The 23,009-nt window shown below is 53.0% G+C and overlaps 1 protein-coding gene across 3 annotated transcripts; it reads left to right on the top strand.

Annotated features, from left to right (window-relative positions):
• On the top strand, positions 1 to 13,914 carry BSND (barttin CLCNK type accessory subunit beta). 3 transcript variants are annotated; one of them, XM_055586945.1, is made up of 7 exons: positions 1 to 157; positions 512 to 609; positions 2,563 to 2,932; positions 3,683 to 3,891; positions 9,702 to 9,802; positions 11,929 to 12,198; positions 13,065 to 13,914. In XM_055586945.1, the coding sequence occupies exons 3-7, from the start codon at positions 2,752 to 2,754 to the stop codon at positions 13,474 to 13,476; spliced, it is 1,173 nt and encodes a 390-aa protein (XP_055442920.1). In that variant the 5' UTR covers positions 1 to 157; positions 512 to 609; positions 2,563 to 2,751; the 3' UTR covers positions 13,477 to 13,914. The 3 variants fall into 3 exon arrangements, 1 of the variants encoding a protein (XP_055442920.1); XR_008716283.1 differs by lacking the exons at positions 3,683 to 3,891; positions 9,702 to 9,802; positions 11,929 to 12,198; positions 13,065 to 13,914 and adding an exon at positions 949 to 1,078 and having other exon boundaries at positions 2,563 to 3,199; XR_008716284.1 differs by lacking the exons at positions 3,683 to 3,891; positions 9,702 to 9,802; positions 11,929 to 12,198; positions 13,065 to 13,914 and adding an exon at positions 695 to 787 and having other exon boundaries at positions 2,563 to 3,199.
• The last annotated feature ends 9,095 nt before the right edge of the window (positions 13,915 to 23,009 follow it).

Raw genomic sequence — 23,009 nt, 5'->3', positions numbered from 1 at the left:
TGGAGTGGGTAGCCTATCCCTTCTCCAGGGGATCTTCCCGAACCAGAAATCGAACCGGGGTCTCCTGCATTGCAGAAGGATTCTTTACCAACTGAGCTATCAGGGAAGCCCTCCGTCCCAGAGGCAGGGCCAATACCATGTGGATGAGAGGGAGGAGGTGAGGATGGTGGCCAGGATATCCAGGTGCTGGAAGGGTGGAGCCGACATGGAGGCGCAGGTAGGGGAAGAGGGGGAGGATTCTGCAGTGTAGGGATGGTATGCGCGCAGCACTTGGTTTTACCTCCAGCCATGTGTCAGTGCTTACTTGTCTCTAGGCCTTTGCACATGTTGATCTCTTTGCCTGAACTGCTTTTCCTGCCCTGACAGAAGAATGCCAACTGGCTTCTCAAGAATCCCTCCTGTGACTCTGTCCTTTCATTCCTCCCTTGGGCCACCCCCTCCCCAGTCTCTGCCTCTGGCTGCTTTGTGCACTTGCTGGACCTCAGACGTATCTCTGTGCCCCGCGAAACAGGAAAGAAAGTGAAAGTGAAGTCGCTCAGTCGTGTCCAACCCTTTGGGACCCCGTGGGCTGTAGGCTGCCAAGGCTCCTCCGTCCACAAGATTTTCCAGGTAAGAATAGTGGAGTGGTTTGCCATTTCCTTCTCCAGGGGATCTTCCCGACCCAGGAATCGAACCCGGGTCTCCCACACTGCAGGCAGACTCTTTACCATCTGACCCGCCACCAGCCATCACGCTGAATAACCATGTTCTCAGACACCCACACCTCGGAGTGAGCGACATATAGCAGGTACTCAACAAGGACTGACCTGGGGCCTCGTTTGAACCCTGGCTCTGCTCTTTACAGGCTCTGCCATCTTGGGCCGCTTATTCTGCCTTTGAGAGCCTCAGTTTCTGTCAAATGGGTGTGATATTCACCTACCTGCAGGCACAGCTTTTAAGATCTTGCAGGGACGCTGAATGCTGTAAACGGGGAAGAAAACAGTGGTTAGCGCGCCCTCTGCTGCAAGATGGTAGACTCTGCAACTGCTCCTCAGGCTCACCCCGCTTTGCAGGGGTGGAAGGCAGAAGTCAGAGGCAGGTGAGAGGCGAGTGGGAACCACGGATCACCCAATACTTCCAATGCGCTGTACACACGTGTCCCCATTTCACCCTCACCACGGCTTTATGCAAGAGGTTAGATTAGACCCATTTTACAGAGCACCTACTTGTCCCAGAGCTTCTTACTCTTGTCACTCCCAGCCCCCAACCTGTTTTAAGGAGAGAAAAGGCAGAAAATGGGTGAGTAGTGGAGAGGAAAGAAAAGATGGGGAAACAAGGAGAGTGCTGGGGTGACCAGGAGGCTTCTCAGGAAGCCCTAAGGACCAGATTCATCTACAATGCGACTGGGGCTGCGTGGATCCAGGTCCGCGTTCAGCCCCCAGTACAGTTTGGGGAGATCTTTGGAGAGATGTCCCCTGACTCAGTTTCCTCGCCTGTGAAATAGGCAGGGTAACCTCTTCCGGTAGCCTCACGGGGTTGCGGGACGCTGGCACGACCTAAGAGATGTCGCAGAGTCAGACACGACTGAGCGGCTGAACTGAACTGAACTGAAGAGATGTGCAAGCACCTAGCCAAGCGCGTGCTACTATGGCCACCAGGGGGCGCGAGAGGCTCCTGCTGGATTGCGACCAAAATCTTCCCGCCGCCGTGGACCCGGGCTCCAGGACCAGAAAGGGCAGGCTGAAGCCCCTCTGGGCCCCGGATTCATTTTCTGGGAGGGGCGTGTAGCTTCCCTTCTCTGAGCCTGTGTAAAATTATGATAATAGTGTTTCCCTGGAGGGTGTGTGCTCAGTCGTGTCCGACTCTGCGACCCCACCAGGCTCCTCTGTCCATGGGGTTTTACAGGTTAAGAATGCTGGAGTGGGTTGCCATTTCCTCCTCCAGGAGATCTTCCCGACCCAGGGATCGAACCTGTGACTGCTGCGTCTCCTGCTTTGGCAGGTGGATTCTTTACCACTGAGCCACCTGGGGTTCTGCCCTGTAAATAATCCTAGTTTGCAAAGCGTTTTTCCCGCTATCATATGACGTCTCTCCACAACCCCTGGGAGGTAACGTGATACCACATTCAACCAAAGATGACAAACTCAAGCCCAGAGCAGAGCCACCAGGCCAAGGTCACCCTGGAAAACACCAAACGTAGATGTCGCCCTGTGCCTTTCAGCCCTTTCTGACCTCTCAGTCACCTCTCACTGGAAGGGTCACCTGAGTTCTGCTACAGGACACCTCGGCAAACTGTAAAGTGTTGGATCTGAGGGCTGGTGAAGGAGAAACTGCTTCATAATGAAACTCCAAGGCGCTGCGGGCAGCGACACCAGAGTGTATCATGTGAACATAGGTGTGGTGTTGGGAACCAGTACAGCTTGCGTCTGGGGGGGTGGAGAGGGTGGCAATGGCAAACAGGAAGATTCCCCAAGCCTATGAAGTCAGGATGCCAAGTGAAAACCTTTCATCCTGCAACGCCAATTCAGAGCCAGTTCAACCCCGTACAAACAAGTTAATGCTTTTTTTTTTTTTTTTTTACAGATACTGTTGACCATCATTTCCCTATAATCCTCTATGAGAATCTGATTTTTCCCATCAGCCTGCTGCAAGACTGAAATTCCATCATTAGAATGTCATTCTTAGAATGAGGGCATCTTCCTAGGTTAGGAGGCAAGGAACTCACTATCAACCAATCACACCCTAGAGGGGCATTGCCCACTAGAGCCTTTCATGGCCAGTAGGCCTGGATGGATCGCAGAGCATGGGAAGGGGACAGAGGCACCCAGGGAGCCCAGGCCTGTGAGTTGCTATCACTATCCCCATTGTAGGGAGGAGGAAGACTTCGGCACAGAGGCAACTGGATCAAGACCACACCGCCCCGTAGTAGAGGAGTCAGAAGCCAAGCCGGGAGGTCTGTATGGCCACCAGAGCCTGCACGTTGAGCCCTTGCGCTGCAGTTAGGCAGTTTCACCTGGGGACAGTACTAGGTTCAAACGCCAACTGCCCTGTCTTTCCTGGCTGTGTGACCTTGGGCAAGTTATGTACCTGTGTCTTCATTTATAAAGTAGGGATAGTAGTGCCGACCTTATGGGGTTCCCTAAATGAGTTAATACGTATCACATGTTTAAAATAGAGCCCTGCATGCAGGCACCATTCGTAACTAGTGGCCAGGTGGGCCCATGACCTTGAAGAGTCTAAAATTCTTCAGGATTCTAAAATGCCAGCCTGTGGGATCCTGGAATCCCCCAGTGGCATTCTGATGCCTTTGGGCTGCAGTATGTACCTGCTTTCCCTGGCTGGATGGTGCAGGCTGCCTGTCCGCCCAGCTCAGCCCCACTCAGGGAAATGAGGTGATGTCAAAGCCTGGGCTGGGGCCCAGCCCTGGAACCTCCCCTTCCCTCCCTCTGTCTCCCTCACTCAGATTCCCACACGCTCCAGAGGGCCAGAGGGGAGGTGAGGCGGTGAAGGTGGGGTCGCGAGGCCACCTGTGCGTAACTCCTCCAGCCTGGAGCATGGGGTGTGCCTGGTGGCTGGGCTGGGCCTGCAGGGAGCCTGCCTCCCTCTTGGCTTAAGTCCTGATCGGCAGTGATCCCGGAGCGTCACTCCTCAAGTGTGAGTGCGTGTGTAGGTAGCTGGCTGGTTTGCTGGCACCCCTCTGCAGGTGGCTCACAGGCCAGGCCTGGCCAGGCAGCCATGACTGATGAGAAGACCTTCCGCATCGGCTTCATCGTGCTGGGGCTCTTCCTGCTGGCCCTTGGCACGTTCCTCATGAGCCACGACCGGCCCCAAGTCTACGGAACCTTCTACGCCATGGGAGGCGTCATGGTGATCGGGGGTGTCATCTGGAGCATGTGCCAATGCTACCCCAAGGTAGGTGGGAACAGTGGGAACAGGTGGGCTGCGGGCCAGGGCCCAGGAGGGTCTGGGGCTGTGCCTCTATTCCACGTATCAGTCCCCCATCCTTCAATCATCTTGTCATCCTCTCCCCTTACCGTTTCTTTTCTTATCTCCACTCTCCTGAGCATCCATCCATCCATCCATCCCTTAGCATAAAGATTAATCAGAAGTCCCCTGAATCTGGAGCCCTGAACTAGGTACCATGTGGGAGACACAATCCAGGTTCTTGAAACCAGAGTTCCTGAGGGCTTGCTGCCTGCCAGGCACACCTGTATCCCTGGTGATGTTCAGCATCCATCCTGAGCTTTTTGGTACCTCTGAAGTTCTATTTTATAGTGGAGAAGCCTGAGGCTCAGAAAGTGAGGTTCCTTCAGCTCCTGGGTATCAGAGTTGGGATCAGAGCTCAGATGTGTGGTGTCTAAAGCATAACCTTCCTCGGCAGAACGGTCCCTGTGTCCCAGAGCTGCTGAGAGCTCTGAGTGAGTCAGCTGGAACCTCATGGCTTGGTCAGTGCTCTCTCTTTTGGAGTTTTAATGAGTGACTTAATGATGGGAAGAGCACTGGTTTGAGAGTCTTGAGTTCTAGTTCTAGCTCTATGTGACCTTTGTCTTTCTGAGTCTCAGTTTCTTTTATCTGCAAAATGAGGCCCTGGGCCCCTATTTCTCCAGTCTCATGGTTATTATGGAGAACAGAGAAAAGACGAACAGTTTGTAAACTGTAGAGTATAATATTTAGGTGAAAGGCTGTCACCCTTACTGTTATTGATCCTCCCAACAAAAGTGTGGAATGGGCATATCAAGTGTTGTAATCTTTTGGTGCCCAGAGAGGTTGAGTGGCTTTTCCAAGGTCACACAGCAGCTGGTCAGCTAGATCCAGGGAGACAAGGAAAGAAGCATGGATTCTAACTTGCACTCTGCCTCTAATTACATGGAAGACTTTGGTTAAGCTCCTTCCCTCTCTGAGTCTCAGTTTGCACATTTGTAGAATGTGTGAGTTAGGAAGATGGGGGTGGGAAAGAGGGTGTATCTTAAGGACCCCCCTGGTCCTGCCATCTGGGGCTCCAGTCCCCAGGCAGCCACCACCTTCCCCTTCCTCCCCGCCCCTCCCCCTGCAGCCCCCTCCTCATCTCTCGCCTGGGTGGCTGTGCTGGGGTTTGGTGGAGGGAGGAGGCTCCCAGGGCCTGGGTTAGGCTCTCCCAGCCCTGTTTCCTCTGCGGGCAGCCCCTGGCTGTCAGAGCGTTTATTCAGCACTGGGGCGGTCCAGGCTGGTTTGTAGTCATTTTCTGAGCAGTTTACAGTCAACTCGACTCTGTGCAATGCCCTGAGCAGAGGTCACTAGGAGAAGAAGGCCTTGGGGCCGAGCCACCCACGTCACCACCGTCTTGATTGTCATCCTCCCAATGAGGAGCCTGGACCCTGGGGGACGGCAAGGCAATGGCTGTAGGGGAGCGTCGGGGGAGGGTCCTTCTTGCCCTGGCCCCCTTCACAGAGCTGGCTGTGGGCAGGGAAGGGGAGGGGGGCAGAGTGGCTGTGGGGATGAGGGAGAGAAATTGGGGACAGGGAATATTCTTGGGTATTAATGAGTAACTGTTGACGGATTCACGTGTTCCTGTGCTGCAGAGGCTGCATGGTGGGGTAGAAAGAGCACAGGTTTCAGTGTCTGCCAGGCCTCAGATCTCTCCTCCCTGTACCCCACTTCTGTGACCCTGGCAGAAGAATCCCCTGCCTCCATGAGACTTACATGGCCCTGTGGGAGGAACCAATAGGGTCTTGTGTGTGGGGACCTGGCGTCACGCCTGGCCTGGAGCCAATTCGAAGGCAGCCGTCTCAGGATCAGTGTTGTGGCTTTGAGCGGGTCTTTGTATGTATGTGCAGGTAGGTATGCGAGCACAGATGTGGATGTGTGTTTCAGGGATGCAGGCTGTTAGGGCGACAACTAAGGAGAGAAGGCAAGTGTGTCGTAAGCCCGGGAGGTGTGCTAGACGAGGGTCCCCTCTCCCACATCATCTCACTGGGGCCTGGGCCACCGGAGTGCTCAGCAAATACTGATGCCCATCTTCCCTGCCAGATCCTCTCCTGCCTCAGAGCCTGACAAATGGGAATTTTCTGGATTGAAAGAAATATATAAGGGAATAGAATTAGACAATTATGATATGGGGGTAAAGTGAAAGTAAGTAAGTAAAGTTGCTCAGTCGTGTCCCACTCTTTGCAACGCCCGAACTATGCAGTCCGTGGAATTCTCCAGGCCAGAATGCTGGAGTGGGTAGCCTTTCCCTTCTCCAGGGGATCTTCCCAACCCTGGGATCGAACCCAGGTCTCCTGCATTGCAGGCTGATTCTTTACCAGCAGAGCCACCAGGGAAGCCCAATATGGGGGTAAGGGCTAGCCAATACCAGTGTGAATTAGGCTGTCCCTGTCTTTGGAGGACTGTGGAGGAGTCAATTTTCTGCCTGCTGGGGAGGGAATGGGTTTCACAGAGAAGATGATTTGGGGTTTGTAGGTAAAGTAGAAGTTCACCAGGTAGAAAAAATGAGGAAAGACATTTCGGGCAGAAGGAATAGGGTGAAGAAAGACATGAGGTGAAACAGCAAGGCAAGTGGATTGACATGGTGACTGGAGAGTGCAGGGAGCAAGGGAAGGTGGAGAGGGAGTGGGACTTGGGCCCGCGGGGCCTGGATGCCATGCTGAGGAATTCGGACCTTACATTGTAGTTGATGGGACAAGAGGGGGACATGAGCAGCTTTGCAGTTCAGGAAAGTTATCAGGCTGACATCTGGGAGGAGGAAGTTTCAAGAGCAACTGGCCAGAGGTGGAGGGGGGGCTCCATCTGTGGTCCAGGTGAGAGATGATCATCTCCTAGATTAAGGCAGAACTTGAACCCAAGGCTGTAGGTGCGGAGAAGACATTTCCAGTTCATCAAACATACAGTACCTGCTGTGGCTAGGTGTGGCCCTGGCACTTCCAGCTTGCTTACCTTATTGAATTTCTGAAGTAGACTTGCTCAGATTTAGTGGTCAGCAGGGTTTCGGGCTTGAGAGGAGGAAGAATTGGGACAAATCTAGCCGGTGGGACAGTCAGGGATGCTGTGCTTGTTAGCTGAGATGGGGCAAGGGGAAGGATTGGCTGGGAAGGCTGGACCTCTTTGCCTGGCTTCTGCTTCTACCCCCAAGTTCCCCACTCCCTACTCCCCACTCCTGCCTGCTCTGCTGGAGCCCAGGACCAGACCCCTGATTGGTGACTGATGGATTGACCTCTCCATGGGCCTCCCTCCATCATCCCTCTGTTCCTCCCTCTGGGGACTTCCCAGAGCTCTGCCCAAACACAGATCTGTCTGTGTACTCTCCAGCTGAGAACTCCTCCAGGGCTCCCTCTGCTTCTGGATAAAGGCTGAATTCCTTAGCCTGATGCTTTGCTGTCTTCATGGTCTGATCTCCCCTTCCCAGCTTCAACTCTGCCTGTCCCCCTCTTTTAAAAGATTTTGTGTTGTAAGATGCTCAGGACTTTCCTTCTCCTCCAGGCTTTCACAGTGGCAGTGGCAATGATGCTGTAGGATGATAATGCTGCTGTTGATGAAGGTGCTGGTGCTGATGGTGATGATACGATTATGATGTTGATGGAGATAATGGTGGTGATTATGATGATGAAGAGGAGGATGACAGGAGGAAGGGGAAGCTTCTAGGAAATACAGAACCATCTGGCAAGTGCAGGACATACTTAATGGCTGTGGAAGATACCCAGGGCCCTCCCTCATTTCCAGACATTTGGGGGGAAGCTTACTACTCACAGGTGTTCTAAGAACCCCTCCAGCTATCATTCCCTTCTCCCCATCAGGATTGGGCTTTGATGGTGCAGACAAGTGTCTTTCACTCACTGTACTCTGTGGGAAGGGAGAAAGGAGGTTGCTGCTCATGAACCTGGTATAATACTGTAAAGTGAAGTGAAAGTGTTAGTCGCTCAGTTGTGTCCAGTTCTTTATGACCCCGTGGACTGTAGCATACCAGGCTCCTCTGGACGGGCCCCTCTGTCCATGGGATTCTCCAGGCAAGAATACTAGAGTGGGTAACCATTCCATTCTCACCAGGGGATCTTCCCCACCCGGGATCAAACCCGTTTCCCACATTGCAGGTAGATTCTTTACCCTCTAAGCCACCAGGGAAGCCCAAGGGTCTTATCAAATATTTGTTGAGGAAATTTTCAGTTGAGGAGAACAAGACTCAGAGAAGTCAGGTAATTTCATCTTCAATAGCGTCGAACCATGATTTATAGAACAGCTACTATGTGCCAGACACTGTGCTGAAGGACACCTTATGTATGATCTCATGGAATCCTCACAGCCAGGAGACAGGCAATACTAATCCTGCTTTTTTAAATTGTGAAATATACATAACCTAAAATTTACCATCTGAAACATTTTTAAGTGACCTTTTCAGTGTTAATTACATTCACATTATTATGGAACCGATTTCCAGAATGCTTTTCATCTTGTAAAACTGAAACTCTATACCCAATAAATGATAACTCCCCATCCGCCCTGCTCCTATCTGTGGCAACCACCATTCTCCCTTCTGTCTCTATGGATTTGACTATTCTAGATACTTCACTGGAGAAGGCGATGGCACCCCACTCCAGTACTCTTGCCTGGAAAATCCCATGGACGGACGGGCCTGGTAGGCTGCAGTCCATGGGGTCGCTAAGAGTGGGACACGACTGAGCGACTTCACTTTCACTTTTCACTTTCATGCCTTGGAGAAGGAAATGGCAACCCACTCCAGTGTTCTTGCCTGGAGAATCCCAGGGATGGAGGAGCCTGATGGATTGCTGTTTTTGGGGTCGCACAGAGTCGGACATGACTGAAGCGACTTAGCAGCAGCAGCAGCAGCAGCAGCAGATACTTCATATAAGTGGAATCCTGTGGAATTTGTCTTGGGACTGGCTTATTTCCTCAAGGTTCATCCATGTTGTAGCACATGTCAGAACTTCATTTTTTTTCTTTTAAAGGCTGAATAATCTTCCTTTGTGTGTATACACCACATTTTGTTTATCTAGTCCTCCATCAATGGGTACTTAGGGTGCTTCCACCTTTTGGCCATTGTGAGCAGCGCTGCATATATCTCTTCGAGGTGAACCCCATTTTACAGAGGATCACAGACAGGCTGTGGGAGGAGTGATGACCTGCCCAAGGAAGGCTGCTCACCTAGCCTCTCAGACCCCAAAGGCAGGGCGCCTTCTGCCTCATCCCACTGCCTCTTTTGTGACCTGCCTCCCCTCCACTGCCCCGTGCCCACCTGTGGTGTGGCACCTGCAGAGACCTCGAGATCCCGGAGAGTTCAGGGGTCAGTGTTGGGCACCACCCTGGCCACCCCCTTCTCTGTCCTCTGTCGCAGCCTCTGTCGGTGCCAGGAAACACCTGACAATGACCTGCTTCTTACCCATTCACCAGATACGGATGAAGGGCCTGCTCCATGTCAGGCAGGACAAGATATGACCTCCCCCAGGGAAGGGGTGCCTGTCTCATTCACTCACTGCTGCCCCCTACTGCCTAGAAGAGTGCCTGGCACACAGCTGATGCTCCAGGAGTGTTTGCTGGGTGAATGCTCCAGTGGGAGCAGGAGCCCAGGATCCAGATAGCCAACAGTGCTGGGCCCTCCTGTCAAACAGGGTGTGCTCCCTTGTGAGGTTTCTGTCCCAGGGTATCTGGAGAGGTTAGGCCCCTGCTCTGGGGGAGCAGCACGTACGAATGTGTGCGGGCAGCTACAGAGAAGCCTTCTCCCCTTTGCCTGGCAGATCACCTTCATACCTGCTGACTCTGACTTCCAAGGTGTCCTGTCCACGAAGGCGAAGGCGCTGGGCCTGCTGGAGAGCGGGTTTGCTGCCGAGATGAAGAGGTGGGTGCTGAGCCCTCTGGGTGGAGTGGAGGGAGGGGAGGGTTAGTGACCCTCAGGCCAGTCTCCCCCTGCTGAGGAGAGTGAGGGGGTGGGGCATGAGCAGAGGGGCAGTGTCTCCCCTCTGCTGCAGGCTCTGGCTTTACCTTCTTACTTACCGAGAACAGACTCTCAGAAATCATAGATTATTTTGGCCTCTCAAGTCTATGAGGTGGTCATTATTGTTCCCATTTTACAGATGAGGAAACTGAGGCTTGGGGATTTTTGTCCTGCCTTACAGTGAATTAGTGGCAGCCAAATAGGTGTGACCCTAAATCCCACACAGTGGCGATACTACTACGCTAGCAAACAAGAGGCATAATGATGGCCAAGGCACAGCCCTGGGGCCCTGCCACTTTTTGGCTGAGTGACTTTGGGAAATTGACCTGCCTCTCTTTGCCCCATCTTTGAAATACAGATACGGTGTATTTCAAATACAGCTTCAGTGGAGGGGCTAAATGAGATAATAATCATCTCTTCGCATCTGTAGGGAACTGGCTCCAGATCCCCCTCAGACACCAAAGTCTGCAGATGCTCAAGTCCCTTATATAAAAAGGCATAATATTTGTTTATAATGTAAGACATCCTCCCATATACTTTAAATCATCTCTAGGTTACTTCTAATACATAGCATGTAAATGCTATGTCAATAGTTGTAAATATAATGAAAGTGAAAGTCGCTCAGTCCTGTCTGACTCTTTGCGACCCCATGGACTATACAGTCCTTGGAATTCTCTAGGATTGTATAATAAAATGTAAGTGCTATGTAAATAGTTGCTGGTGTGTGACAAATTCAAGTTTTGCTATTTGCGGCTTTCTAGAATTTTTTCTCCTGAGTATCTTCAAACCACAGTTAGTTGAATCCACAGATGTGGAACCTGTGATATGGATGGCAGACTTTATAAGTGCTAAGAACAGAGCCTGGACCATAGCAGGACCTCTATAAGCCTTTGCCATCATTGGTAGGAAGCGCTTCCAAAAGCACCAGAGACCAACTCAGGCATTTTGCGCCCATGACCTCTTTTGGTCTTCATAGGAATCTATGAAAGGGGTGGTGGTGTCGGGCCCTTTATACAGATGTGGAAACTGAGGCTCAAGAAGTGCAATCACAAACCCAAACCTCACAGACCATACCTGCCTTCATCCTTGGAAGTGCCAAGTGCTGTCTTGCCAAAACACGGCAGCCCTGGAGGGGTGACCTGACTTGGTAACCCCTCCCCACCCCTGAAGCTGGGATGATTGTGTTCAGAAGTCCAGGCTACAGATCCAGGATCTGTGGCCAGGGCTCTGGAACTTGCTCTGTTTTGCTTGGGGAAGGAGGTGGTGATGGTATTTTCTGTCCCTGGCACCTAGGTGACCAAATGTCCCAGGGGACTGAGGCAGATAGACCCTGGGTGGGTATTGGGACCAGCCTCAGGACTGGTCACACGGAGAGAGCTGCTGGAATAGAGCTGGGGCTTGGATCTCCCTTTGCCTGGGCTCTTCCCTGTCACTCCCCAGCCCTGGATCATAGAGCAGTGGAGAAGGTGGTGCTTGGAATCCCAGCCCCTTCCCTAGGTCTGAGTCACCCAGGCAAGCCAGCCAGTGTCTGTGCCTCAGCCTCCCCCAGCAGCTCCCAGAGTTCCGGCAAGGACTCGATGAGCTAACCCACAGAGCCCGGCCCACAAGGACCACTCAGTCCCTGGGCCCTTCCTGCTGCTGCGTCCTCATCTGAAAAATGGGAACGACCGCTCTGCTTCAAGGGGTTGCTCAGAATAAACAACATAAAGCCTTCAGGCCACCGTCTGGAACCCAGCAAACTCCCAGTTAATGCAAACCGACCTTCATTTGGTAGTTTCAGCCCTGGGGTTCACTTTGGAGACACGGGGTGAAAGGAACACTGGCCTGAGTGTCTGAGCTCTGCCACTCAGCTTACCTTGCTGGGCCTCAGTCTCCTTATCCATGAACTGGGTACAGTAACTGCTCCCAGAGGCTTCTTGGAGATCAGGGGAGACCCGCTGCTCAGAGCAGGTGGGCCAGGGGACAACACAGAGCGAAGCTTTGCCTACCTGCCTATTCTCTCTCCTGCTGTCTCCTGCACCCCCATTCAGCCCCCAGCCCCCCTATGTCAGGCTGTGGGAGGCAGCCGCCTACGACCAGAGCCTGCCTGACTTCAGCCACATCCAGATGAAGGTCATGAGCTACAGTGAGAACCCCCGCCCCCTCCTGGACCCGGAACCCGGACAGTGGCAGCCAGGAGCCAGCGATGGAGGAGAAAATGGCCCTCGTGACCCTCAGGCCTGGTTGGAAGCCGCCGTGGTCATCCACAGGGGCTCGGACCAGGATGAGGGAGAAAGAGACCCAAGTCAGGGCAGGCTCAGGTGAGTGTGCAGAGCAGAGGGGTTCTGGGGTGAAGGAGGAGGGGGTGTGGGCCACTGAGGGTGACTGGGGACCCTGGGCAGGAGAGAGGCTGGGGACACCTTGAGGAGATATGTGGGTCTGGGCTTAGTTACCTGGGCCTGGTTCAAACCCCAGCTCCTCTGCTGTGTAACCTTCAAATGCTCCTCTCCTTGCCAAGCCTCAGTTTCCTCACATGAGATTAATCACTCCTATCTCAGAGTAGTTTGAACTCTCACCATGAGGAGCCAGGTGGGGAGCCAGAGGACCTAAATTCAAATCCAGGCTCTGCTGCTGACATGCTCTTGGCCTCGGGCAGGTCTCTCCATCCCCTCCCCCACCCCCACCCTGTCCCCAGCCATTCACAAATGGGAACATGAATATCCCTCATTCAAGCCTGTAGTCACTCACTCACCAGCATCCCTGGGCACCTACTCCCTGCCAGGCCTTGACAGCCCCACCCTGTGGGAGCCCCTTGTCCAGTGGGGGAGGCAGACGAAGGGACAGAAGGTGACGCCCAGTGTGACAGGGACAGTGGGCCCAGAGGAGTCCCTGAGTGGTTGGAGAGGCAGAGAAGTGACCTGGTTTGGATAACATAATAATGGTCCATTTCTTGAGCACCTACTATGTGCCAGGCCTCATGCAAAGTGCTTTGCACTCATTATTTGCTATAAACCTCAGGGAGAAACATAGGAGCGAATGCTGGTATTCCCCCCATTTTTCAGGGGAGGAAACTGAGGCCCAGACAGGTGAACTCACCTACCCCGGGGCTTGCAGCTCTTGGCTGGGGTTCAGACCCAGGCAGTCTGACTCAGGGCTACCCTCACCCTCTCCACCTTTACCCCTACAGCCCCCCGACCTGTCCCCAGGGTCCTGCACCCTTGGCTTCCTTCCAAGATGACCTGGACGTGGGCTCCAGTGAGGGGAGCAGCCCCAATCTGTCTCTACCTGAGGAAGCGGAACCTCAGCCCCCGCCTCCGGAGTCCTGGACCTGCAGGTGCCAGCTGGACCGCTTCCACGACTTTGCCCTGATTGATGCCCCCGCGACGGAGGATGTGCCTCCAGAGAAGCAGCGGCGGGAGGCAGCCGTGCCTAGCTCCCAGCAGAGGTCCCCAAGGACAAAAGAGGAAGAAGAGGCTTCAGACACAGGCACAGAGGGGCCGGCACAGGAAGAGGAAGACCTGTACTATGGGCTTCCCGACAGCCCCGGGGATCCCCTCCCAGACAAGGAACTGGGCTTTGAACCTGAGGCCCAGGGCTGACATGGAACTGCTCCCGGGGTTTCAATCTGGCTCCACCACCAATCTCCGTGTGACCTCATAGGGCTTCCATTTCACTAACTGCAAAATGGGGTTTGATTTTGCAGACTCTCAGTGGGCCGAGAGCATTTTGAGAATCACACAGAGAGGAGATGATTACATTACTGGGCCATTGCTGTTTTGATTAATACTTTTTTTGTGGAGCTTTGAAGGTAATAGGATTTGTTGAGAAGATTCACAGCAGCCAGGGCCCTCAAGTGCCTTTATAGCCTCACCTCAAAGCTAGCTTCTGACCAGGAACCCTCCTTGGTGCTGCCCCTGGGTCCCTCATCCCCTGTGAAAGCCCATCAGGGTTCTCATTCCTGCTGAGTCTTTTGGTCCACTAGACAGATGGTGAAATGGGTCTTCTGAGCTGACGTCTGGTCCTACATCCTTCCTGTAGCTTCTGTTGTTCTGGGATCCAAAATCTCCCATGAGTGACCTCTGCTGACCTTCCAACTTTCTCCTGGTCAGCCCATCCCATGCTCACCCTGTGCCTTATGCCCTTGCCAAGCTGTCTTCTCCACCAGGATGCCCTTTGTTCCTTTCTGCCTGGCACATTCAGGCTCATCTTTCAAACCTCTGCACAGACCTCCTTCTTCTGAAGGCTCTTCCCGATGTCGCTGCTTTTGGACCGAGTTAGTCCTGGCCCTTCCACATTTATCTTGGAGTGTGGCTGCCTGCTCAAGGCCAGTACCTTTGCTTCACTTGCCTTGGTCTCTCCTATGCTCAACTGGTGGTCCCTGAGGTTGTACAGAAGTGACCAGAACCCAGAAGGCTTTTGCAGGGAATGCCCCATCCCTCATTCCACTGACTCTCAGACTCCTGACTTAACTTCTTTGGTCCCAGTGGCATTTATGGAGCATCTACTGTGTGCCAGATGGTAAGCTGGGATCTTTAGGCAGAAAGAGACACAATCTGATGGCAGCCTCACCCTCAGGGGCTTACAGTCCTCTGAGCCCGGCATCTTGTCGGTTAGACACAGAGTGCAGAGCAGAAACTGAGGTGGGAACAGAGGAGTTAAAAACTGTCCCAACAGAGTGACACCCACACAACCATTGTGGCCACGGAGCCCAGGAACAAACAGCTCTGGGTGTCTGAGCAGACCCTGAAGGTATGGCAGCATCACTGAGTGACGCTTGCTTGGGCTGATCTCTGCAAAGCTCCTCTGGGCCCCAGCATGGGTGGTACCACCTCAGCCCCGGCCCCCACAATCAGAGCTGGCACACTGGGCCTCTTAGGAGGGCCTCCGGGTCGGGACTGGGGTCATGGCCGAGGGAAGGGCATGCCCCTGGCACGCCCTCCATCTCCTTTCTGGGTCATTGCCGCCTCCAGTAGGAAAGCCTCTGCTGTAACAGCTGTTCCTGTGCTCTGCTCATTCACGCAGGGGAGGGGCGACCTGCATCAGAGAGAACACCAGTGGGAGGTTCAAATAAAAAAGTTTTCAGTGTTTAGAATGGTTACCTTCATTCACCTGCAAATTCTTTTATGTGAACCCTCTTCCCACACCCAACGCTGCTTCCACTGTCCCCCTCTGGGCAGGATAACCGAGGGGGATCAGTGAGGGGACTCTCTGGAAAGTGAACAGAAGACAGCAGTGTGGCCGGTGGGACAGCTGTGCGGGTGGAAACTCGAGAGTGGCCTCTGCCTCCACATCACACTGCAGGGCACCCCCAGAACTCAGCAGAGAACCAGGAGCATCTGGCTGCCAGCCCAGAGAGAAACCTGTCCCAGGGAGGGGGCCGGGGACTGAGGCAGGGACACAGATGGCCGGGCCGGGCTTCCACTCCAGACCAGATGTCCCTTCGTCCTGCTGCGTGATTGGGAGACCACATGCCTGGCCTGCCCTGGACTGCCCTCGTTCCGGCCCACTGTCCCTGCCTAGTTAGACCTTTCACCCTCAAATTATCCCCTCAGGATGATAAATTACATATTCACCCTACTCTGTGACCTTGGGCTTGGACCTTACTTTTCTCACCTGCAAGAGGGAGGTGATGGATCCTTGTCTTTGCATTTTGCAGGGTTGGTGGGAGGGGTGGGGGTTTGATGGGATCCTTCTGCCGGCGCCCTGCAGGTGAGGGCCACCAGGAGCTCACCTGTGGCTGCTTGTTGTTTAGTCGCTAAGTCGTGTCAACTCTTTGGCGACCCCCATGGAAAGTCCCAGGCCAGAATCCTGGAGTGGGTCTTCATTTCCTTCTACAGGGCACTTTCCTGACCCAGGGATCAAACCTGCACCTCCTGCCTCTCCTGCACTGGTGGGAGGATTCTTTACCACCGCTCCACCTGTGGTTACTTGTTGGGTTTGTTACTCATTGTGGGCTTTGCAGGTGGCTCAGTGGTAAAGAATCCACCTGCCAATGCAGGAGCCACAGAAGATTTGGATTTGATCTCTGGTTCAGGAAGATCCCCTGGAGTAGGAAATGGCAACCAATTCCAGCATTCTTGGTTGGAAAATCCCATGGACTGAGGAGCCTGGTGTTCTACAGTCCCTGAGGTTGCAAGAGTTGGATATGGCTGAGCACACGTACATTGTTACTCATTGCAGCGAGGGGAGAAACCCCAGGAGATCTGTGAGGTGTCTCTGTAACAGGCTGTGAGAAGGGACTTAAGGGATATGGGCTTGTTCGAGGTGACTGAGGGGAGGGTCTATGGAAGTGGGTCTCTGCTCTAGACTGGATGCTATTGGGAAGCGGGGCTGATCCCATGATGGGGCGTCTTGATTAAGATCCTACATGGAAGACCAAGCTAAGGATATAGCTGACAAAGAAGCACAGGTCATGCTCCAGCCAGGAGAGGCTGTGTAGCCGCTGATGTGATTGGACAGTGTTCCTGTTTGCTGTGTTCGGCCGTGGCTACTGAGGGGTCTGGACGTGTCATGACCCATCACAGTCACAGAGTGCTTATCTGATGCTGATGTTCTGTGAAATTATTCAAGTTCATCAGACCATTGGGGCCCAGCCGTGAGGGCCTCTGGAATGGGCCCTCTCGTTGGCTGATTAACTGGGAAGGCAAGGTCTTCACGCAGGTCTCTGGGGGTGGGGGTGGAGCCGAAAGGAATGACCTTGGCAAACCCTGGGCTTCCCACTCTCAGCCTCAGGCTCCAGATTGGCGTACAATGGCAACATTCCTGCTCTTTCCACAACCCCCTCCTCCCCCTCCATCAGCTCAGAGGCACTTTTGGAAGTTTCCATTCTCTGGAGAGGGGTAGCCCCTGCCCTTTACTGGGGAAAAGTGATCCCAGGGACGATGAGCTTGGGCTCTGTGATTGCCTGCTGTGACCTTGGGCATGTGGCGACCCTCCCTGGACATTTCTCCCTGTGTTCTATATGATTAGATGGAGGTGGACAAGATTCCTTTTCTACTCTTGGTCCTTAAGCATGATGCCAGACACTCTCACACCAATTTCCCCATTTAGTCTCTGCAACGGCCCTGAGAGACAGATCTGTCAACCCCACATTGCAAATGTTTGCTCTAAATCCCAGACTCTCGAGTCAGAAAGACCTGGGTCTGCACTCAGCCTCTGCCAGTTTCTTGCTGGATGAATTTGGATAAGTCACTGCCCCTCTCTGATCTTCAGCATCTGCGTTTATGCAGTGGGGAAGATACTACCAGCCTCTCAGGACGTTGTGAAAAATTAACCGGTATGACGCCTCCGACACATCATAGGTGCCTGAATAGTGTCCGTGTCCTTCTCTCTCCTCATCTGCACGGTGGGGATTAACTCTATAGGTTAATCCCCTACAGTAGGTGAGTGGATTTGCAGGGAGAACGTGCGTGTGAAGCTCTTTGCAAAGGGTACAGAACATGTCCAGTGTGCCAGGTGCTCGGGGCAGGGGAGCTGATGGCAGGCAACAGGGAGCTAAGGGCCAGGGAGGAGAGCAGCGTGCAGAGACAGCAGCAGGGTCCTAGGAGCAGGGGCGAGGTGAGCAGGACTGTGTGTGCCTGGGCAGATGGGGCAGCCCACAAAGTTACTGCACATGTGCAACGTATCGGATGCTGTCTGAATGGGACCCTCCCACAAGCCCTGAGAGATGGGCATCCCAGGGGACTGGAGAATGGACCCCAGAGCCTGTGCTCTTCTTCCAGTGCCCCTGGGTCCACACATGTAACAAGACCCATAATGACCTATGCTGTGCTCACCTTCATTTCATCCTCACAGCCTGCAACGTTGGTGTGTGTCCCCAGGTTACAGATGAGGAAACGGACTCCGAGAGGCTGAATAGTATGCCCATCCTCCCGGAGAAGGGTTGGATGGAGGGGAGGAGGTGTTGCTGTAGGGCCTTCCGTTCCTGGCAGGAATCATCCAGTTTTAGTCCCAAGTGATCCCAGCCCTGGTGAGGACAGGAGATGTACCCCAACAATCCAGGCAGCAAGCTTGCCCTCAGCGTCTACCTGTGCTGGCCCTCAGGACAGACACCCCAGCTCCCACACCTCTCATGGTCCCTACACCCACAGGATAAGGCCGGGCTCCTCAGCCTGGAGCTGAGCCCTTTTCAGCCAATTTGCCCACCACTTCCTCCAGTTCTGTAGCTGCTGGAAACCTGTCTGTCCACCCCATCTGCTTAATGCCCTTCCTCCCCTTCTCTGTCGTCCCTGCAGCCCGTTGCTTGGAGCCTGAGCTGGCTTGCACTTCCTCCTGGGGCAGAATCCCACCCTGTCCTCTGCGTCCTTCCCAAAGGCGTGCACTGCTCCGGTCTCCGTGCCCCTAGGTGTGCGTGTGCTGGTCTTCTCGCCTGGACTGGAGTGTCCTTCAAGGACAGGGACCTCTGCCTACCCACGTTTCTATCCCCAGGACTTAGCAAAAGCAAGTGGTAATAGTGCCAGTGGAACAGGATGGAACTGACCCTAACTGAACTGAACCACGTGGCCCCTCTGAAGGCTTGTGGCCCAGTTGCATAGACTACATAGCACAGGGATGAGGAACTCTGGCTTAAGCATAACCAGTCCTGGGGTTGAGATTGGGCTTCCCCCGAAAGCTGTGTGACTTTGGTTATGAGACTGACTCTCTCTGGTCCTCAGTTTATCAATAAAAAGAGGTTAACAGTATCTACCTAATTGCATATGAAGGTTAGACGAGATGATGCATATCGAGTGCTCAGAGTGTACCTGGCGAGCCCTCAGTAAATGGCAGCTATCATTTGCAGAAAAGAGGGGAATGTGCACAGTGTGTAGACATCAGGAGCCAGAGTAGACTTGGAGTTGGCATCCAAGCCCCATACAATCAGCACTTCCCAAATGCAGGTCAATGGACCCAGCTGGGCTGGTGGCATCAGACACTCCTGGGAGTCTTTAAAGGCCCAGGGCCCCAGAACCCCCATAGAGGTTTGGGGTGGTCTGAAATGCGAATAAGCAAGCCAGGTAATTCCACTGGGGAGAAGGGCTTAGTCTTTTCTTTTTAAACAGATTATCAAGGACTGAAATGGTTGGAAGAAGACCCACAGAAGGTGGGGGCAGCAAGTCAGGAATTAACTAGGTAGGATGAAGGGGCAGGTGTATCTCAGGCAGAAGGCATGGTACTGGCAAAGGTCCATAGGAGAGAAGGAGGAAGGATGGTCCCAGTAACCTGAAGGAGACTAACCTGGCTACAGCGATGGCGGACGGAGTCAGAGAATGAGGCTGGAGCTTGGTTGTGGGGCATCTTGAATTCCTACTACAGAGCTCAGATTCCATGTGATGGACAAGTGGAGTCCACTGATGGTTCTTGAGCAGAGGAGAGACATGAAGAAGGAAATCGTTAGGACATATTCTAGTTAGCAGGTGCAAAAGAGGGTGGAAGGGTGGCAAGAAAGCTAGCTTGCGGCCTGTGGCAGGGTTTCAGTTCCCAACCTGACCTGTGAAAGGTTTTTTCCACCGTGAAGGGAGAACTGAGTGGATGGTAGCTTGGTGGAGCCAACGCCCCAGATTCCTCATTGCTGACTACAAGCCCAGCCCAGCAGAACAGGACACCATGTGGCAGAGGCTGGACCTTTAATCCCAGTCTCCAGAGCCCTGTCCAAGACAGTGCTCAGTTCAGAGATGGCCCAGGGGAAGGGCGGGCGAGGGTCTGAGTGACGCAGGCAGTGCCCAGGTCAGATAACGAGCTCCACAGGTGATTCTGCAGGTGGAGAGAACTCCCAAGCCACCTGCACATCCTCACGTTAACCTCGAAGAGAGCAGACCTAGCTAGGGTGGTGGGTAAGTGGGCAACTGCATGCTTTAGAGCCTGATCTGCCAACCTGGAGTCAGGGAGGGGTCAATTTCATTCAGTCATCCATTTGTTACTTCATTCACTCATAAGCACACTCTAATCACTTGCTTGGTGCCACCCTCTGTGCCAGGCACTAGGGGCAGATGTGTGTGACCCAGGCCTATCCCACTAGAGCCCCCACTCCCCTGAGGTAGCTGCAGAATGAACCATGACAGGTCAAAGTGGTTAGTGCTGGGCAGAGGGAGGCACAGCGGGGTCTGATCCCACCTGGAGAGTCAGTAAAATCATCTCAGATTTGTCCTGAGCTACACCCTAAGGGTTCACTCAGGGAGAGTAGCCTGGACACAGGCTGGAAGCCTTGAGTCACCCCAAGACAGCTGAGGAGTGACCAGGGGTAGATGAGAACGGAGCTTAGGATGGAGAGGATGGCTGGAGAGGACACTGGTGGGTGGGTGGGGATTTGATCAGGAGGGGCTGTGGATGCCACCCTGAAGCAAGTGGGAGAGCCCCAGGGGGCTCGAGGACAAACACACAAACACAGTCTCCATAGGAGGAAGATCTTGTAACACCCAGAGGTGCCCAAAGAGTGGCGGCAACATCTTACAGACAGAGCTCACAATCCTGAGAGAGAGAGCGCCACAAATCAGACAGGAAAAGAAAAGGAGCTCACTCACAGGAAAGACCTGTGACCCCATAAAAGAGACAAATGAAAACATGTCAACCTCAGAAAGAATCAAGGGAATGCACTTTAAAACATCAAGAAACCATGTTTCACCCCATAACATTGGCAACATTTTACAAAGACAATAACAGATGATGTTGGCAGAAAGTGGAAGAACAGGGCAATTTCTTACATCCCTGGTAGGAACAGAAACGATACGAGGTTTGGGGAGGAATGTGGCAGCCCGTGCTAAGAGCCTCAGCACATGGGTGCCTGAGATTCTGCACTTCCACACGAAGGAATTATCCTAAGGAAATAGATGCACCAAGATGTACTTCAGTTCAGTTCAGTTCAGTTGCTCAGTCGTGTTTGACTCTTTGTGACCCCATGAATTGCAGCACGCCAGGCCTCCCTGTCCATCACTAACTCCCGGAGTTCACTCAGACTCACATCCATCGAGTTGGTGATGCCATCCAGCCATCTCATCCTCTGTCGTCCCCTTCTCCTCTTGCCCCCAATTCATCCCAGCATCAGAGTCTTTTCCAATGAGTCAACTCTTCGCATAAGGTGGCCAAAGTACTGGAGTTTCAGCTTTAGCATCAGTCCTTCCAAAGAAATCCCAGGGCTGATCTCCTTCAGAATGGACTGGTTGGATCTCCTTGCAGTCCAAGGGACTCTCAAGAGTCTTCTCCAACACCACAGTTCAAAAGCATCAATTCTTTGGCGCTCAGCTTTCTTCACAGTCCAACTCTCACATCCATACATGACCACAGGAAAAACCATAGCCTTGAACTGTGGGAGGTGTTTACTGTGGCAGTGTTTATTATAGCTCAAACATGGCAAGACTCTAAACCTCCAGCAATAGGAGAAATGTGGAAATAATGATGCTACAGCTCTGCGAGGGAATGGTGCATGGCCGTCAAAATGGGAACCCTCCGGTTGACTCACACCCCTTTCCCCAACCTCTCCTTGGTAGCATGTGGGATCGTTGTACTTGTGAATTTCGGGGATGGCTTTCTGCATTTCCCATCTGATGCTAAGCCCCATGAAGGCCAGTTCTTTGTTTGTTACGTTTAATATTGTGCCCTTGGTACTGATCTCAGTAGTTATCAAATGACTAACTCTGTATTTATTTTTAGTGTGGTAAAATACCCATAGCATAAAACTTACCTTCTTAAGCATTTTAAAGTGTACACTTCAGTGCTATTTACTGCATTCATGTGGTTGTGCGACTGTCTCCACCACCCGTCTCCAAACTGAAACTGTACCCATTTAGCAGTAACCTCCCATTCTTCCCTTCTTGCTCTCCAGCAACCACCATTCTACTTTCTTTCAATTTCCCCCTCTATCCCTATCCCCCGAGTCTGTATTTATTGATGCAGAAAGATGTTCATGATATATAATTAATAAAAAGAGAGATTATAAAGCAGAAAGCAGCAAACATTGCTAATTCCCTCCTTCCTTGATTTTGTTTGGAGGGATCACATGTCTGCAGCCAGGTGATAAACTATGATTGACCCAAAGTCGGTCATGGCAATCCTATTCTCTATCGACAGTTCTAGCCAATAGACCTAAAAAGGAATTTGCTGGAGTCAATCCTGAAAAAAACCTTTAGTTTCTTCATTAGCAAGTCAGAAGTGATTAGCTTTTCTGGCCTTGAACACAGATGCAATGGTTGGAGCTGCAGCAGCTGTCTTGCAACCATGAAGGAAATGCTAAGAGAAACACCCTGAGATTGGCCCCCCAGGCTTTCTCAGCTGAACAGCCTGTGAAGCAGGTTCTCAGCCAGCTCCAGGGGTGATGACCGGGTAACTGGGAGAAAGCGCCGCTCTGGGACCCACATGGGCCTGAGGCCTCAGGAAGATGGAGCGGCCATGGGAGCTGCAGATGGGATTGATGGTCAGGCAGCACCTGTATTGGCTGTAAACACATTTACCCAAGCAGCCCTGTCATCTCTTCCCACAACAAACCCAGATGATCTCTGGGAAAGTGACCCTGGGACGAAGCAGAGGACATCACACTAAAGGAGCACTGTTGACACTCTACTCGGCAAACATCCCCAGGGTTGCCGCTGTGCTGCCGGGGACACGGTTGTCCGGACAACCGCCAGCATTGTTCTGGGTGCCCAACGGAGCCCTTCTTAGCCACGCACACGTGCTGGCTCATCAGATCTTCACCCGGGGGCAGTGCCTTCAGAGATGCATCAGAGGAAACTGTCCTGGAGAAGCGGGGGCAGAGAGAGCGCCAGGGACACTTAAGGGCAGCAGGATTTTATCCTGGGATGGGAGGAGGCTGGGCCGTCAGGGTGGTTCATGCCAGCATCCCCTCGGGTGAGGAACCTGGGTACCAGCTCTGCCCCCACCATCTCCTTTAGAATGTAGACCAGTCTGGAGCAGCTTGCCATCCCAGTAACCCCAGTTTTCTTACCTCTCTTTCCTTCCAGCCTCCTCTTTTCTCCTGCCTCTTTTAGCCTCTGAGTTCTGATGTTCAGCCGTCTGCATGAGCCTTGGTTTTTCCCAGTGAAATGATGGGGAGCTGGCCAATGCCGCCCACCTCTTCCCAGGGAACTCTTTTTTTGGCTGCACTGTGCATCTTGCAGGATCTCCGTTCCCCCATCAAGGATTAAACCTGGGCCCTGGCAATTTAAAG

Source organism: Bubalus kerabau, chromosome 6 (genome assembly GCF_029407905.1).
Source record: "Bubalus kerabau isolate K-KA32 ecotype Philippines breed swamp buffalo chromosome 6, PCC_UOA_SB_1v2, whole genome shotgun sequence".
NCBI classification, from domain to species: Eukaryota; Metazoa; Chordata; class Mammalia; order Artiodactyla; family Bovidae; genus Bubalus; species Bubalus kerabau.
This window is presented reverse-complemented; position numbering and strand designations above follow the sequence as displayed.

Excerpts from the sequence above, each read along its gene's own strand:
- BSND (XM_055586945.1), top strand. The coding sequence starts at position 2,752 with ATGGCCAGTAGGCCTGGATGGATCGCAGAGCATGGGAAGGGGACAGAG. Across the intron at positions 9,803-11,928 it reads TTTGCTGCCGAGATGAAGAG|CCCCCAGCCCCCCTATGTCA; the intron begins GTGGGTGCTGAG and ends ACCCCCATTCAG. Across the intron at positions 12,199-13,064 it reads CCAAGTCAGGGCAGGCTCAG|CCCCCCGACCTGTCCCCAGG; the intron begins GTGAGTGTGCAG and ends TTACCCCTACAG.